Below are 18,511 nucleotides of genomic sequence, written 5' to 3' on the forward strand. Positions count from 1 at the left end.
GACAGAACAGGATGATTTTTTTCTATTACTTATTATTTAGCACACCATAAAAGATTAATACCAAATCAGCTCTATGTAAGCCATTTTGGAAGGTTTGTTTGTTGTTGTTTATAGCATGGAAAATACATTAAAAAATCAGAAGGGCCCTGTTAGGCTTAATCCAACAGTATAAATGTTTTGATAAAAATGACAATTCTCCAGTTAGGAAGATAAGAGCATTAAAATACAGAAACTCAAGTGTATGAAGCAGAAAATGTTGTGTCTTACCCTCACTTAACACAGGTGAGCATTCCAGCTGCTATCAAAATACCCAAGAAAACTCATGTGCTCATTGTTTATTCTTGTATTATAAAATCATGGAGAGGCTCTTTTTTCTTGGTAATTTAAAACATGAGATAAGAACTGCTGCCCTGACAGTTCTACAGTGTAAATAACATGTCAAAAGTTATCATCCCCAGTCAACTATGATGATCTGTGATGGAGGAATCAGTGTGTGCCAGACGCTGGGTCAAAGCCATGTGGGAGCCTCCTGAGTTTTGATTTAGAGCCAGCCTCCCTTTTAATCGCTTTCTCATTACTCTCTTTAAATGTTAAAACTTTCCATGGTGATTTCATGTTGGCGTCCCATCTGTGCATGTGTTGAGTGAACCACAGGAGAGTGAAGTGTAGAGCGTAAGGCTTGCAAGAGCAGGTTCTCCTCAGCTTTGGGGCCATCCCTGCTTCTCATGGGGCAGAAGAGAGAGCGGCATCACTAAAAGGTCACCCCTGACAACTCCCCTTGTGAACTCTGTTGTAGGGATGCTTCACTTGGTAAGCAACACACTTCAAAATTAAATCCAGACAGGGTAAAGCAACTTGAGATGCCCTCATTTATGTTTTTTATTATATTTAAGTGATTTATGCAAGGCATGCCAGTCTCCAGGAATCTTGTTACAATCCACTACTCTCAATTAGCGGACAAAACTCCCTCCCTGCATATTTTTTATTCTGCACCTTGCATACCAATGTCAAGCTCATTTTTCAGCATTCCTTTTGCGTGTGAGGTATAACGTCGCCAAGCAGTATTTTTCACAGAGGAAATCATCAAATAACAAATTAATTCCATTTATTTATTTCCACGATCAATTAAAAATTTATTCTAAGAGTATTTCCTGCTCAGTATTTTAATACGGTAATGATTAAAAGCAAACGGTTGTTAGGAAGCCATAGTAAACCATTTTAGAGCTTTTACCCTGCTGTAAGCAACACTGCTTACAGCTTTCTCATTTTGATGTATGTTCTTCTTGAAGCCTTCACAGAAGGAATTTCTTAAATGTGTGCGTAATCACACAAATGCTATATGTCAATCGCGTGAATTTTTCTATCTTTGTTAGGCCAAATAAATTCTGAATGAAGGGTCTGTAGCTCCATTTAAATAAATAGTTACACCAGGGACCACTCAGCTCCCATCCTACAGCATGATTTCTAATGCTCAAGTCCAGTCTTGTCCTCAATATTGCCAAGCACAGAGCTTCCACAAGCTCTGGCGAGAGACTGATTTTTGCTGATGGGGAAGAAGATTTTTCTGATCATTAAAATCACTGTTGCTTTTGTCACAGTAGTGCCTAAAACCTGAGTTTTCTGGTACTGAAGTGCAGCCAACACTGCAGAGTTATGCAGCGGCTTCTCAGGAACAGCTGTTCACATCCGATCGGGGAAGGTGTTATAGCTCAGGCAAATAGGGATGCCTCTAGCTGAGATTGCCAAGTATTTACTGGTATGAGATCCTCTTCTTAAATGCTTGTACCTTTGCCAAATTTAAAACATTCAGATTGATTTTTGATTGTCTGCCTCAAGCTGAATCATTTGAGGAGCTTCAGTTGAAATGGTTCAGCTGTATTTAAGAATGATGGTAGAGGAAATGGCGGTGTTTTACCAGTGCTACAAAACTTTACAGTCATTTAGAGGATAAGATCAAGCATCTTAACACTGAATTCTCTTTTCAAGTCCTCGATTTATATCTTTAACTTTCCTAATATTCTTTTTTTTCTAGTGAAATTCCATAATTATGTAGAAGATTTTTAAACTTTCTTTTGTACTGAAACTCACTAGATACTTCCAAGGATATATGAAAATCTAAGAAAATGTTATTTTATTTATTTATATGTTTTTTAAATTACCAATTTGAGGTTAATCATCCATCCGTAGAAGTTACTTTAAGTTAGTGATTGCCTTCTGTTAAATCAGATATGCAAAAGGTGAGTGAAAAAACTCTTAAACTGAAGATTCCCACACAGAGTATAAACGTTAATTGTAAAATCAGATGGCTTCTAAAAACATCGAAGGAGAACAAACACTAGAAAACATACTGCTATGGAACTCTGTGAAATGAAACGTATAGAACTAGGAAATGTTTATGATACGATACTTTAAGGTGAATAAAGACATTACACAGGATTTGGAGAAATTTAAAAAAAAAAAAAAACAAACCGAAAAGTTTGGCCATTAGTACTTCGGGAACGTGATCGGCATATGATTACACACCTTGCCATCTGGACTCTGTATTTTAATCTTTTATGCCCTTTGGAAGACTTCCAAGAAGATGTAAGGCATGGTGCTTATATAGAACAGGGGGGAAAGCACGCAAAGAGAGGAGAGGCTGGGAGAATTCAATCTTAGTGCTAAAGCTAGAACATAAAGCAGTTGTATGGATGGTGTAATTGGGAATTCCTGGCTTTGTAGTTGAGAGTAAAAGGAAAACCAGATTGATTGAATTTGCAACAACAGACGTGATCCTGTTATCTGGAATGTCTGTGGTTTCAGCATCATCCCAGCTAAACACAAAAGCAGGAAAACAGATCTATCACAATATCAAAACTTTATTCTACATGCTAGGATCAACATATTCTGTAGCTGGGGTTAAGCTTGAAAGAATGTTAAACAGAAAATATTTCAAATATTTGTAGGTAGATTCAAAATTAAAATGAAAAAAACACAAGGAACAGACTTCAAAGGCAAGAGTTAATGAGTAGAAGAGAGGAAAATCATGGAGGAAAACTGAAGGATTTCAGAACTCTGGTATATAAAACCACCTCATTGTGAGGGGAGGCAAAAAGATACAACACTAAACTAACAACTGATTACAGAAGGGATCCTAAAAGTTATAGAAACCATGGGAGAAAGATAGGAGGAGGAAGTAATTAAGAAAATTGCACAACAAACCAGAAGAAGTGCAAGGGACCCCAAAAGGCCGCTACCTAGAGCACCAGGAAATTTCTGAAGAATAAAAGGGGGTTAGTCATATGATAATTAAAACCAGTGAAGTATGCTACAAATAAAATAAATATTCTAGAAAGACAGGCAAGAATACAGGACAGAGCTTTAAAATGATTCTGTTCATAAACCTTAGGACAGACACTCGTAGAGAAGGTCTGATAATTCTGGCATGGAATCTAGAAAGCCAGGAGCATGAAAGAGCTCTGGAGGAGGGTGATATTGCAGGTGAAATGCCGTAGCCGCTTATACGTCGAAACAAAGCAGCATAAACTTTCTAACAAATTACAGACAGGATACTTTGAAGGAAAGCTTCAAAAATCTTCATTCTCGTGTAACAATTGCTAATGCCATAAAGAGTGATTGGCACCCAGCTGTATATTTGATAAACTATGCCCTTAAAATATTTTAAATTCTTGATGGAACATACAGCGATGCCCTGAGAAAAAAGATACAAGTCAGCCTGTAATCAGTTTATGTTCGGGAGCAATCCGAAGCCTGAGATATTGTACATCAGTATGAATGGATTTCTCTCTGTGTTTATTTGTTGACATTGAGAAGGCTTTAGATAAATTCCAACATGACAGACCGATGCGTATCCTCAGGGAAGATAATGTCGATACAGCAGATCTCCAACAGATAAAAATCCTGTAGAGGGAGCAGAGGGCAGCAATACAAGCAAGTTGTGAAACATTGTGGTATTAATAAATTAAGAGAGGTAGATACCAGGATTCTGCTCTATGTTTACGCCTACTCAGCTTGCAGGCAGGAGGGAGAATAAATGAAATATTGCTCAACTGCCAAAGAGGTCATCCAAGTTAACTGAGTTAATGTTAACATAAGACGCATTGATAGCCTTGTTTTTAATAGCTCTGACTAGAGTGGCGTTTCAGAATATATTCACTGCCTACAGCAATACTTCTTGCAACTCGGGAACGACAACAAGCAGTAAATGCTCAAATAGCAGCAGCCAACAATATTTGTAGACACCTTTACTTGGGCAACACCTTTACATTGGTGACACCTTTAGTCTGATGGCCAAAGGATGAAATAGGCTGATTGTCTTTCACCGCCGGGGTGACCGAGTTGTAGAAAGCAAGTGTCATGAAGAAGTTTAAAAGGATAGTTTTCTTTTAAAAATGAAAAAGTTGATTTGTTCATCACGCAGGAGTGCAGAAATTATATGCATCCGGCTGCCCTGTATGAAAGCAGGAGTTGAACACTTTAAGGAGCTGCTTATAGTGACTTGGAATAACTGGATTTTTGTGCTGCTGGAGAATGCTGAAATTCATCTGTACACCTTTACCCACAGCTGAAGAAGCATGGAAAAGAATTGAATTCAGAAAAAGCACAGTGACATGAAATACTAGGCAGACAAATCATGTTCTTCTGTGTACATACTGCTTAATAATCACCCAGTCTCTTAACTCCAGTGGGTCTACTCAGTGCATGGGTTTGTTCACTTCCTGAGATAAAAAACCAATGTTTAAAGGGTGGCAGTTTCACCAATCAGTGTAGGCAGGCACTTGATGACTAAACATAAATAACAGAAACCGATCATCTTCCATGCCTTCTTAGTCTTGTAAGCTGGTTTGTGGTATTACAGTGCTAAGATCACCTGCTGGTTTTCCTCCACCCCCTTTTTTTTTTTTCCCCGGTAGCACTCCATTGGGAACGGGACCTTGTGCTTTTCCTTCTCTCAGGTGGTATAGCTTGATTTCCTCAGCCTTCAGCTAAGCCCTGGAACACAGCTTGTGTATTCCAGCATTCCTTCTCTCTGTCAATCCCTGATGACTGGTGTAGGTGACACCATGCAGGCTCAAGGGATTCTTGCTTATAAACGAGGAGAAAAAAGCTATTAAAGAAAGAGGAAATACAATAACATAAAAACATTGATATGTCCAGCTCACAGTGAGCACTGGCTTCTTCAGACATCCCTGTCGGGTGCTTTGATCTGTCTGGTTTTCTTAGCCAGCTTCCCAACAGCTCTCTCTCCCTCCTCCACCTCTATTCTACTTCTAAGCACTTTGACCTTTTCCAGCTCTGGGGTTATCCTGTAATGCCTGTCAAATACCCAAGCCTTGACTTATTTTGAAGTTGTCTGATTCCTTCCTGTTAGGTGTCCATGCAGTCCCCAGCACCTGCTTCTCAAAGTCCTAAAAAGACCATTACTGATCATAAAGTCAACCACTCATGAGAAAAGGAAGAAACAAAACTAGAAGCAAATGATGAAGAAGGCTAAAATGATCTTTTGTAAATGAGACCAGTGCTCCAAGCACTCCCATGTGAATAATGAGTGTAAATGTTTCCTTAAAGATAATTACGGGTCTCTTGCTAAAAGAACTCCTAGCTCTCTATTGCTGCAAACTTGTCATCATTTTTTTGTAGTTTAAATGAAAATCTCACTTTTAAACTTATAATTTATTGGAGAAAGATTGCAGGGTGTGTTTCATCCCATACCCGTTGTGAAATGCAGTTGAAACTAAAGACTTTGGCATTAAGATCAATGTTTCTCAGGTTGCTGTGCTGGGAATGGCAGGATTGTTGAGGATGAGTGTGAATTTGGCATGATGCTGCTGTAGGAGCTCAGCTGACTGGAACGGCAAAACAGGCTCCGTAATTTGTAACTCTGGTAACAAGGAAGCTCTGTGTATGAGAAGTGATTGTAAATCACCTTCTGTTTCCATTTAGGAATCAGCTAATGTTAAACTATTATTAAAACAGGCTTGAAACTAGTTTTATACTGTTTCATTTAGGCTCACACAGCAGGTGTCAGCGGTAGCGATTTTCAGCAAGATGGTGTTTGTCAAAGCTAGACCAGAGAAGAAGCTTTTCATTAAAAACTTAATTATTCAATTCATTTCACACTTCGTAGAAGGTGAAAAGTGCTTCTCACTGTGTGCCCATTGAAAGGCTTACCTTGCTATAGTAGCTGGTACAGAGTTTCCCAGGGGTGATTGTCTACGAGTAGAGCAAGCAGCTTGGAGCCACGAGACCTGGAAGTGTATTCCGAGCTGCTTGAACATTGTCTTGCTGAATGGTCGAGAAGTTGCTTAACTGTTAGGTGTCTTTTGAGAAGAAAACATGTAAGTGGCATTGTGAAGCTTAAGTAATTGAAAAAGGTTAAGATTGGAAAGAATTTGGAAATTATTGGCTAAGAAGACAATATTTTTAATAATTCTTGCTGTAGGCTTTCAAGAAATAAATTTGCTGGCAACTTCAGAGTTCAAAATAAGCATCTTCTCTCTTCATTACTTTAAGTCATGTCTACTGTCAGGCTTAATAGGAGTTACTTTATATATTAGTCCTCACTTAGTTGCTTCCACTAAACTTTCTATTCTGGTATTACTATTGGTGCTGCTGTTTTGCTGTGGGAATGAGTAATCAGAGAAGTTCCACAAAGCATGTCTTCACTTTCAAAACACAAATTCAATGGCCTTGGAAGTTTTTCTCACTTGTTCCAGTACAGCTATAATACACACTAAGTCTCCCTTCACAATGCTGGTAGCATTTGTTATGGGAATTTGTTAAGCCGAAGTTCATGATAAATGAAAACTTACTCTAGTAATGCTTCCTGTTCTGCTTACATTTCCAAAGACTGTCATTAGAAATAAATTCTCATTAAGCAGCTGTTCAAGACTGAGATGTTTCGAGAGGGATTTTTTAAAGCAACTGGGTTTGCTACTTCCTTCCCTTTACAAACCTCTTGATTTCTTCTTTAAGCTCTCAACTGGATGTGAGTGGTTGAGTTCAACAGTTTTTCTTCCATCTTACTATACAATGCTGGACAATTTAATGGCAATCTTTGTTTTGCAATTTTAGAATTAAAATACTGCTGCTTTTTTACATTACTATAAATTGAAATCTAACTATAGAGTAGGAAAATCCTGTTTTTAATATTGAAAGTGCAGAAGTAATTTTCTTGCCTCCTCCATCTCTTCCTGTTGGCTGTCCACTCCCCCTTCCCCCAGGCATTTCCCTATTAGATATTGCACTAGAAATACCAATTTTTGTCTACCAGTTTTTGTCCTGAGATCTTTTTGGCTAACAAATAAATCGATAAATTCTCTAAACAGTATAATGTCTTTACAGTTTAAAAATCCACAACTAACAGCCACTTTTTTTTTTTTTAACACCACTAATTTATTTTCTTTTTGTTTGTTGTTTTTTACAGACTCATAACTATTAAGAAACATTTTTCTTTGTGAAAGATGCTGATACTGGTGTTCCATCAACTGCATATAGGATATAGGCATTACATTCCCCTTCATACTGACTGTCTTATAATGTGTTGTTATGTGTACGTAAGAGGATGAGAAGCTTGAAATTATGGCTCTGTACTGTGCAGTGCAAGTGGGATTCATGTGCTGGCGATACCTGTGGGAATGGCCAGGTCTGTTAGGTGAGCTGGATAGGAATTGATTGAGGTATAGGTGAGAAAGGCTTCTTGGTTGAGTATTTATTTTATTTGGAAGGTCTGAAGGGTGATGACACTGAAGTCACCAACGAACCAGGTTTTATCAGCACAGTGTTCATAAAGAAGCAGGAAAAGGAAGAAACATAATCTTCATCTTCTATGTTCCTGTGAAAAAATTAATTTTTAGATCCTACATACCCAAGCATGTGTTTGTACGAAGGCAATATATGGGAAAGGATCCTTACTGAAGCCCCAGAAGCCAGCTGGTAAAGCTTCAGGTGAGGAATAGGCCACCCTAGATGGGAAGAGTCAGACCTGCTGGGACATGTACTGCTGCGGTCTCATGGAGTAAATCATGGCTCGAATTAAACATTGGTGGGAATCCAGTAGCCAGATGGCAGGTGTCCAGATTTATGGTGTTAATTAGTGTCCTGATATGTATGAGAATGACAGGTGAGGGTCAAGAGAAGCTCTTGTTTTCTTCCAGTTTGTGCACAAACCAGACAGTGTGTCCATCTCTCTGATTACTATCTAGTGAGATGCACCAGTGTTTTCCCTGCACGTTGGAGCTGGCAGGTTTTTATCTGTGTCTTTCTCATCATGAAGTATCATTTTAGTCTTTTCTCACTCTTTGCATAGTGAGCGGGGCATTCACAGTGTGTTTGGAAGAAGTGTTGGTTTTGATTAGATGCAAATGTTGCTAACCCTGTCCATCCCTGTGTCAAACAGAAGATGGCTGGCTTTACACTGGGTTTTTCTGCTAACCCAGCTGACTGAGCCACTAATGTCCTACATGAAAGGCAGACTGCTAGCTAGAGAAAAAAAACCAACATACTATGCAAAAATCAGAGGTGGAAAATAAGCTTCTTGCTTATTCCTACCCCTTTTTTCTAAGTAAGCGCCCCGTGTTTCAAGACATTTTTGCTTTTGTTTTTTGGCTCACATACAAGAGCTGGGCAAGACCTGAATAACTTCCCTCCCACCTACTTTGACCAAAGACTGAACCAACTAGCTGTTGAACTGACCGACTAAAAAGGAGGTTTTGAGCACTGTAAATATCTGTAACTCCACTGTTATGTCTCTATCAGTGGCTTTTAAAAAGTGACGTGACATCTTTATTCTGTGCCACCAATATTAATTGAGAATATGCTAATGCCAAAAAGTCTTCCCTGCCTCCTACAGTTCCAGTGCCAACAGTGCAGAATTACTGCAGCATCCTCTGGGCAGAGTTTTAAAAGCTTCTTGATTGTAATGGGTAGGAAGAATTACTGGGTGTACCCCGTTTATTCTTCCAGTAGTGCTCACAGCCTGCATCACCCTCGCAGGGACCCTGGTCCAAGGGATGTGGCTGTCACACCATGGAGGCATGCTGGGGTGGCGGGGGGCAAACCCACCTTTGCCTTTCGCTGTGCTGTCTCTTGCAGGGACCCCGTAAAGCTGAGCTTGGGGTCTTGGCACCTCCAGACAGCGCACAAAAGGGGGCGCTGCCGGCAGGCATACCTGCAGGTGGGACATATTCTGTTGTCTTTTGTTATAAAAAGCTCTTTTGTTAACCTGAAACAGGTCCTCTGCTCCAAGCCAGTATTTGACAGTGTTTGTAACACAGAGCTCGGCTCCCCAGGTTTTAAACTCTTCCTGAAAGCATGAATCTTTCATTAAAATCAGTCAGAGGAGAAACCTATAGCTTATCTGGAAGGAGAGCCCTGAGCTCCAGCTGCTCCTAAGAGCAGGTGAGGACGTCCATCAAATCAAATCAAATCAGGGATTCCTCCCTTCGACTTCCATGAGTAACAGGCGTCTTGAGCATCTCGGAAGGGATTTGTTTGCCATATAAACACACTTGTTCTTTCTTTTTGATGAACGACTCAGCTTTTCAGCTAAGAATGCTGAGCTGTAAAGTTCCTGTAAGTCCTCTTACAGTCTGTGGCCAATTGTTCTATAGAGACTGATCCAGGATCACATACTGCAGAACCACCAGCAGACACTGCCTGAATTATATTCATCCTTCTGACAAGCTCCAAAGTGCAGGACATACACATGTGGTCTTTTAATGCTGGTCATCAGGAGATACGACTCGATTATCCATGCTGGATGTTGTAATTAGCACATTAAAGTCTCAAAAGTCTTATAAAGTTAAGATGCTGAAAACTATTGGTAGTAAAGATTTGGTGTCACATATAAGAACAGCACCTAGGGCTTTTTTTAAGCTGTGAGAACTTCCTGAAGTAGAATTCACTTGTCTCTATGATTATTGATCATTCATACTGCTGTCAGCTTTGACAGTGCAAATGTACTTCTCAGACATAATTTAATCAGTTTGTGATTATTTTCATTCTGTGAGTTTGCTTCATTTTCGTGAAGTCCATGGTCTGTAATTTGCAAATACAATTAGGATTGATCACTGAGAATGCTAGAATTTTAACTTTCCTGTAAAACTTCAGTGGCCTTAGGTTCTCCACCTGAGTTTTCATCCATATTTGATCTAGCATGTTCCTTTTATCAGTGTAACCAATATCTTACACTGGTATCCAGCATAATGCTAAGTAAATACCAACAGTAAGGGATCTGACCCTGTCAAAATCTTTTGTCTTTAGGAGCTACGAGTGTTCAGCAGTGCTCCAGACTTTCATAATCTTGCTTTTCTGTGATCAAAACTAAGGCCGCTTCATGGCTGTCCTGCCGCTGACTTTAAAGGATCTTGGGCCAGGATGATCATAGGAATGGAGCAAGTTGAGAAAGGGACTGGGCATATGACTAACTGTCCAGAGCTCAAAATTAGTTCAATTTTTGGTTGTTTGTGAAGTATTTTGTTCAATTTGATTTGATTTGGAAAAAGAGGCTCCGAACCTGAGCGTTACTGATTGTACATGGGGGCCAGTTTGCCCATGCAAATGTTGAGGGATCCTGAAACTGGATGAACATAAAGTTCACGGGAGGTGGTGAGGGATACCCCAAGTGAGTGAATACCCCTGGCTCTGACAGTCCAGCTGACGTAAGAACGAAGCGCTGTTTCATTTCATCTAAGTGCCCTCATTTTCAAACAAGCTCAAAGAGTGTTTAATGCAAGAGCTGTTGGCAGGTACGACTGCTTAAAATTTGATTCTAATTCATGACTCTGTGGTGCACTAAAGAAACGTTTGCAGAAGTTCCCAGGCAGCATCAATATGTGAGCATTTCCCTTGACATGTGGAGGGTGTCAGAGGAAGGGATGGCACCCATTCTTAGCACTGGAACATGAAGAGTGACGCTCTTTTTTTCAGGTTTTATAAAATACATTTCCATTTGTAACAGACTGACAGCTCTGTGTCTGGGTTGTACCCACAGTGTGTTGTTTTTAATCTGCCTGGAAAGGTGTCATTTCAGAGCTGTTCCACATTGCTGGGACACCAGCGCTGAGGCTTTTTTTATTCAGCAGTCTGCTCTGGCCCTTAATGACGTGAAGAGGTTAGGGATGAGGCAGCAGGTACGTTGCCGGAGAGGAGAAATTCGTTTCTCTGAGCGGTTGCTCTCTGTGAGAAGATGTGCTCTACTTGGCTCTTTGCTAGAAAGGTATCGGGCATCCTCACATCTCTTGCAGCCTGTGGTAGCTTGACAAAACTCAGTTGCAAAGAAGTTTCAATTGCTTCCTTCCTTTGTTCTCATGCTCTAAGCGTAAATGACAAAAATATACCAGGTTTCCTTATGGCAGGCCATAATCATTGCTTTCACTGATCATTTTCTTTTTAATAGAAGAATGATCCCCGATATGGACAAAAGGTGCTTTCCTACTATTTCCATCTGAGACCTTTGACCTAGTCTTAAGAAAATTGTTTTCAATCTTGAGTTGACTTCCCAATAAAGCATTCCTCTTTCTCATGGGCCCAGAGACTTTGGAAAGTATGCAGAGTATTGAGGATGTGAATTTTTATGTGAATTACTTGCTCTGATTTCAAGTTATTATTAAGCCTTGCCAGTGAAAATGCAAACAAAACCATATCTCCAGGGGACGGGGCACAGACATTGCTGCACATTGTAATCAGCCTCTCTTGAAAATTCATTTAATATCTTGTGTATTTTTTTTTATGAAATGCATTATTCATGCAACAAGACTCACAGAGAGAAGCAGCTGAATTGTAATTTCTGGGAAAATTCTTCTTCCGAGAGATGGCATTTTCATTATTTAAATCAATGCAGCAGGTCTTGCCTGCATGAGGGAGGCATGGAGTGAAGGGAACAGCCTGTAGATGGGGCACTGAGCCAGTTAGTTACTGCCTCTGAAGGGAAATAAAACAAGCCATCCAGTAATTTAAGCCCTTTTTGGGTCAGTATGTAGCCATTTGAGACATCATTACACTTTGTAGGGTTTTTTTTCCTCTGTTTTAGGAGCACTTAAGAAAATAGTAATCAACTAACACTTACTCAGTGGAAAAGTTTCCTCTCTTATAAAAATACTGCTTTGCGAGCTGCTCGCCCGCTGTTGTTTCCTAGAGAGTGCTCCCTCGGCTCTGCATTGCGTTCATCTGCCCAGCCACGTGAGAGGACATTTCATGTCGTTTCAGGGTTTACAATAAAAATTGCACGTGTTTATATTGCAATTCTGTCTTATTTACCTAACCTTACGTAAACCACTGGACTTAATTAACACAGGCTCAGCCTCTGTTGTATTTATAAGACCTCACTCCACCGGCAATCCCACTGAGATCAGTAGGGCTGCTCAGAGATAACCAAACACAAATAACGGTAGAGTCTGAGCCCAGCTTAAGAATATTACAGTGGTAAGCATTAAGCAGTATTGCTGCACGTCTCTTGCTGCACAGTTGATGGCAAACATTTTTAAAAGTGAATATTTAGGAATTTAATTAGCGCATAAAACCATTTAATTATCTTGATGAAACAAAAAACAGGATGTTACAGCTGAATTTGATATGCTTCATAAGGATTGTCCTTATTTTGACCGTCCCCCTCCATCCCCATGTAGCCATCTTACAGGCATAGGTGTCCCCTTTTGTCTTCCTCTTGCCCTCTCCTTCCCGCGGAGGATGGGAAGCTTCCCAGATCCCATCTCTCAGGCCTTTAAAAAAGCAGGTGACAGCAGAGCTCGCTGGTGTTGGTGAGAGCCAAAAGCGACACCCCCCTGGCGTGTGTTGCCCCACGGAAGGTGTGAGCATCCATCCACTGGTGCAGATGGGCACCTGGTCACCCAGCAGCAGCGGTCTGGTACCACTGAGCTAAAACCCCAAACTGCAGGGAGCCTGAAAGGGAGCCTGAAGTGTGCCCTGTCCATTTTGACACACTGACGCTACCCAGCAGTGGGTTGTTGGCGTTAACGTCTTTCTCCTTTTCTCTTTGTTCATTTGCCCAAGTTTGTCCACTACCTCCAATGGTGAGTCATGGAGACTACATCTGCCACCCGCGGCCTTGCGAGCGTTACAACCACGGGACGGTGGTGGAGTTTTACTGTGATCCTGGTTACACCCTCACCAACGACTACAAGTACATCACCTGCCAGTACGGAGAGTGGTTCCCCTCCTACCAAGTGTACTGCGTCAAAACAGGTAAGGGAGCAGCAGCAGCATTACTCCTATGCTCTTACAAGCCTTCTTTTTTAGAGCAAATCTGTAGGTCTGTAATGCCTGGTGAACTTCATCTGTTTCATGATTCAGTGGTGAACGTTGATTTTAAGATGCTATTAAATACAGTACATTTTTATTTCCAAGATACTGAACGATGCTAAACCATTTAAATAGTTAGCTCTTCAAATGTATTTTGGAAAGTCTTCTGGATACTTTCATATGTATATTAGCTGAATTAATGATTGCATGTATAAAAAAAAGCCAAGGGGAAAAAGCAAAGTCCAGCCCCTGTGGCAGCTTACTGTTAAGGTTGCTTTTCATACAGGGCATTGGGTTCATGTGTATTTATACAACACACATATAAGAGATCTCTATTTCTAAGTGAGTATTGTTGAAGTATTAATACCAAATAGCAACAGTAATAATCAAGCACAACTCTTTTATTGCCTTTTTGTTGCAGAACAAACCTGGCCAAATACACAGGAGACCCTCCTGACTACATGGAAAATAGTGGCATTTACTGCCACCAGTGTTTTATTAGTACTGCTACTGGTTATTTTAGCCAGGATGTTCCAGACCAAATTTAAGACACATTTCCTTCCAAGGTTTGTACTCTTTTTTTTTTTTTTTTTTTTTTTTTTTTAAGACTGAGGACCTTGATTCAGTTTTTACATTCAGCACTCCTTACTGAGGAGATGGAGCAGCTCATGAGCCTTGCAGATACCTTCTTCTGAGCCACCAGTGTGGAAGGTCACCCCCAGAAACCCACAGTAGTCCTTTCTGCAACTAAGATAAAAGACAAAGTTTTCCAGACTCACTTTGGGAGTAATTACAGCTCTACTACTGAGAATTGCTGCTTCTGCATGTAAAAATAGCTGACAATATTTTTAAATACTCATTTTCAGGTGCTGGGGGAATTAATTTTTTAACTACTGTAGACTTAGTAATGTAAGTTTTAAGAAAGATTTTTTTTTTCTCTGCGGACAAATTTATATTAAAAGTTTGCTTTCCCTTCATGAATATTATTTTCACCATGATTCATAAACATCTCCTACATTTTCCTTTCTTTCCATCAAACACTGTGCAACTATGAGCATTTGTTATTGATTCTCACAGCACTCCTCATGAGACAGGCAAGTGGGTGTTATTATTATTATCTTATAACTGGAAAAACAAAGGCAGGCAAAGTTAGTACTGTGCCTGGGTTTAGACTTGTTTCTAGTTCTCAATCTGCTCAGTTTGTTATGGACCTTCACTGTGTGATTCCTCTCCTGCGCTTGCTTTTTCTCGTGTCTTTATTCTACCACATGCAGAAAACAGAGATGAGAAAGCTGAACGTCAGTAAATACGTGCAGCAGAAAGGATGTGGTGATCTTAATGTTAAAGAAATGTGCACATTAAAGTATACAGATTATATAAGTAATGTGTAAGTTTATATACATATATACATGCATATATACAATGTATGGGGAGTAGTATACATATGTATATATAACTAGGAAGATCTTTAGGGTAATGGCTTGCACTACGGGTAGCTTTATAGCTTGTACTTGTGTAACTTATTGAAATGGCTTTCTGTCCTCTCCTTTTTAGACATTTGCATGTCCTAAAGGTAGCTGGGACCAATTCCCTCCTGCAAGGACTCTGCTGTGATTTAATCACTGCTAAACAGACACTATAGGGTTGAATAGACCTTCCCAATTAATAGAAATGTTTTGCTTAAAAAAGAAACTAGTTTAGTACTGGTTAAGGAAGCCTTCATCCTTTGAAAGTAAGACCTGAAGGAGACCACAAATGTGGTCACCAAAGTCCTGTCATGCAGCACTAGTCATCTCAGTGCCTGTTTACATGGGCTGTAAACACTTTTGTGCTCTAGCACACACCTTTCCAGGGGTTACACACTTTTGACTGGTGAACTGCATCTGTGATCTTATATCCATGATACCTACTGTGCACGGCACAACAAACGGTGCTCCTTATCTCCTCCAAGCACCTGTTTTCCTTCCCTTCTCAAAACTGTGCTTCACGTTACCGGTTTCATATTTCCGATTGTAATGGATTCCAGACTGTGAATCTGAACAGAGTTTTGCAAACCCGTGCAGCAGACATTTCTGTGAATGTTAATGACCCTGTAGCTTCATTTTGCATGACTAGAAAGTGCTGTGTTTACTTAAGTTCAGCGGTTGCTCCGAGGTGCTTCTGACACGCTCCTGCTCTCTGTGATAACTCATCTGTGTTTGACGTAGAGGCAACCAGGAGGGCTCCATGGGTGACCCCGACTTTGTGGTGGTGGATGGCGTTCCTGTCATGCTGCCTTCCTACGACGAAGCTGTAAGCAGCGGCTTGAATGCTCTGGCACCCGGATACTCAGCTGCCACAGACCAGGGGCATATTTTACAGACAGAAGATCAGAATCCTCCCGCTTACCCCGGCCCCAGGATTACAGACACGCTGCCTAGCGAGTTTGAGACCTGTGACAGTAGGTCGGGCTCCTCTGAACTGCTCCAAAGTTTGTACCCGTCCCCGGCGTGCCAAGCGGCAGCGCTTCCCGGTTCAGATCGAACTGACGTATCCTGTAGCACTGCCGGGGAGGCTGCGTCCACGAGTCCGCGGATCGATATTGCAGATGGTGAGTCTTGCATAGGTGCAACAGGTGGGTCCATAAACGGGAGCCATCATTTGTTTGTGCCGTCAGAGCAGGAATAAACCTAGCTGACTGCTCCATGTTTTTGTCCACATCTTAATTTGGACATTTTTTAAACCATACTACTCCATGGTCATAGAGCGTGTCTGTGATACGTCCTTGCTAGCTGTGGTGCAAGGGCTTTGAATCCCAGGCCAGAAGGTTCCTGTGCAGACCTCGTAACAGCAGTCTCATCAACAGGGATGTCAGCAGGTGCCTGTGTACAGCAGCGAAGCCAACCGTCATCTTGCCTATGTTGGCTTGTCCATCTGCTCCTCAACTCCTACACTCACAACTCGCTCACATGCCATGGCTTTCACAGCAAAGAACAGGATTTTTTCCTTGAAATGGAAAGCAAATCATGTTTTCATACTAAGCCAAAATTAGCAGCCTTCATTAACAAGCTCATGATGTCTCTGTGTGAAGCAAACTGTTCAGTCTAAAGCACGTACTTGTTAAGCCATGGACATGGGAGTCATAGCTTATGGGGAAGGTACCCACAGGACCATGTATGAGAAGGGAGATTGCCATATATTATCATCTGCATTTAAATGGAATATGAACATGCATTGATATAATTTAATTGAGTTCTAGAGAGCCGTATGGTTTGCTGCTCAGTGTGTCAAGGGAACTGGATAGCTTTCCTTGGAGACATTTAAAAAGGAGTGGCTCTGCTCCTGCTCTCCATGTTCACTGAGAGTCACTAGGCAAAGCAATCTCTGTGTCATTTATCAGGAGCAGAGCTGAAGCCCTGGGTCCTAAATTTAGTGTGGGTGAAGCTCTGGGTGGAGGAAGAGCTTGCTCATGGGGTTGGGTCTAACTTCTTATGGTATCCTGAGGGGAAGAGGACAGCTAGAAGGAGGAGGGAGAAATTATGATATAACCAGTAAAAGTGCCTCCCTACTCAATGCTGATTCAGTGATTAACATAGTAGAAAGGATGTTTGCATTTAGGTTTTTGTGGGCCTAACTTGTTTTGGAAAACCTGGGTAATTTTATTAGGTTGATTTTCATATAGGTGTTAGAGCGTAAGTGGGTCTAGGATTGGCGATACTGTATGTCTTGTTCAGATTTTTGCAGTCTCCATTTCTATTTTTGTAGAGTTGCTAATAATAATACTCTGCAAAAGCCTAAAGGGAAGTTACAATCAGCAATCAATGCTGTTTCTTTTTTTCCTCTAGAGATTCCTTTGATGGAAGAAGACCCTTAGCTTGCACAGAGACGTGTCTTCGTCACATTGCACTGTTGGGTGACATGACTCATGAGGATTTAGAGATAGAAAAGACTATCTGTGGATTTGGGGAGGCTATTTTCCTACTTATCATTCTTCCACACGATGATGTCATCAGATTGGGTGTACATCTTAATCCACAGCAGGGATGATAACAGCCTCAGCATTTGGAACAGCAGCAGTTTTATGAATGAATCCTGGGGATTTGATGAGAGCAGATGTAGAAAAAGAACTGTGGCTTTTTAGAAATGAAATGTATATCTGCATCGCAGAAAGTCGTATGGTTCTGTAAGAAATGCTATTGGATTTTGATACTAACTGCGTCACAAAGCATGTCAAAGTATGTAAATTTGCTTATAAAGACTGCTTTAAATGATCTGTGGACCTCTAGTTTATGAAGAATCCTGATGAGTTTAAAAAAATACTAGTACTGAAACGCAAAAAAAGAGGAAAGATCCTCTTCGGCTTTCCTATGATAACCAGGAAGCTTTTGATATAGTTGTTGGTGATTTTGTTTCAGACCATGTCTGCAGAAAATATAACAGAAATGATAGGATTCATATATACTTTGATGTATGATAGCAAATATATATAAAAATATATATATTTAAAAGCTCTTAAAGAGAAAGAAAAGGAAAGACTCCCAGGTCACATAATGATCTGGAGATTTTTTTAAAGGTAAGGCAGAATTTATATCATATACAATATTCAAGGTAAAGTATCGATATTTGTATTTATGCAAGACTTCTGTGACTACATTGCATTTGATAAATCCTGCTATTATATGAGAGATCTATAAAATGTTAAAATTATTAAATATGTGCTTAAGAAATGTTGAACTGCTCTGCTTCAACCTTTCTTAAGCTCTTACAAATATATATATACTAGAGTAATCTACAGTCATAGCCCAGAGCACTGCCTTGTCCCTGTACGTTGTGGTAGTATTCTGAGCCATTATTGTAGAATACTTTTTAAAAAAATAATAAAGTTCAGCTTCAGTTCTTTTGACTTATCCAGCTGTGTGTAGTTGGCCTTTTTTTCCCCTTCCTCACTTCTTTCACCAGCTCCCACCTGAAGGCTGAGATGGCAGCAGAACACCTGCTTATTCATTATCCAGCTGTAGTCATTATCCAGCTACAAATGCAGAAGAGTGGCTTTGGTTAAGCAGAGCACGTGAAATGGGTGCAGGAGTGGTGCAGCTTCTGTAGATGCTACACAGCTTCCATAGAGGCTTTCCTCTCCTCTGCGTGCTACACCAGAGCATTGTGCTAGAGCCTGTATGAACAGTTCACCTTTGTGGTGTTACAGGCTTTTCCTCATTTGTGAGGAAGATTCTTGGCTGTTTCATATAGTTATTGAAAGCCAAGCAGATTTTCT

The 18,511-nt window shown here is 40.5% G+C and overlaps 1 protein-coding gene across 1 annotated transcript in view; it reads left to right on the forward strand.

The window, feature by feature from the left end:
- SUSD4 (sushi domain containing 4) overlaps positions 1-17,751 on the forward strand; it is a 116,735-nt gene extending 98,984 nt beyond the window's left edge. The window contains exons 6-9 of the mRNA XM_009894338.1: positions 13,012-13,203; positions 13,682-13,826; positions 15,468-15,850; positions 17,085-17,751. Of these exons, the coding sequence (XP_009892640.1) occupies positions 13,012-13,203; positions 13,682-13,826; positions 15,468-15,850; positions 17,085-17,113 (749 nt within the window). The 3' untranslated portion in view covers positions 17,114-17,751. The remainder of the gene's footprint in view (positions 1-13,011; positions 13,204-13,681; positions 13,827-15,467; positions 15,851-17,084) is intronic.
- Positions 17,752-18,511: the final 760 nt, after the last annotated feature.

This window comes from Charadrius vociferus, unplaced genomic scaffold, assembly GCF_000708025.1.
Source record: "Charadrius vociferus isolate BGI_N301 unplaced genomic scaffold, ASM70802v2 scaffold261, whole genome shotgun sequence".
In the NCBI taxonomy this organism is placed as follows: Eukaryota; Metazoa; Chordata; class Aves; order Charadriiformes; family Charadriidae; genus Charadrius; species Charadrius vociferus.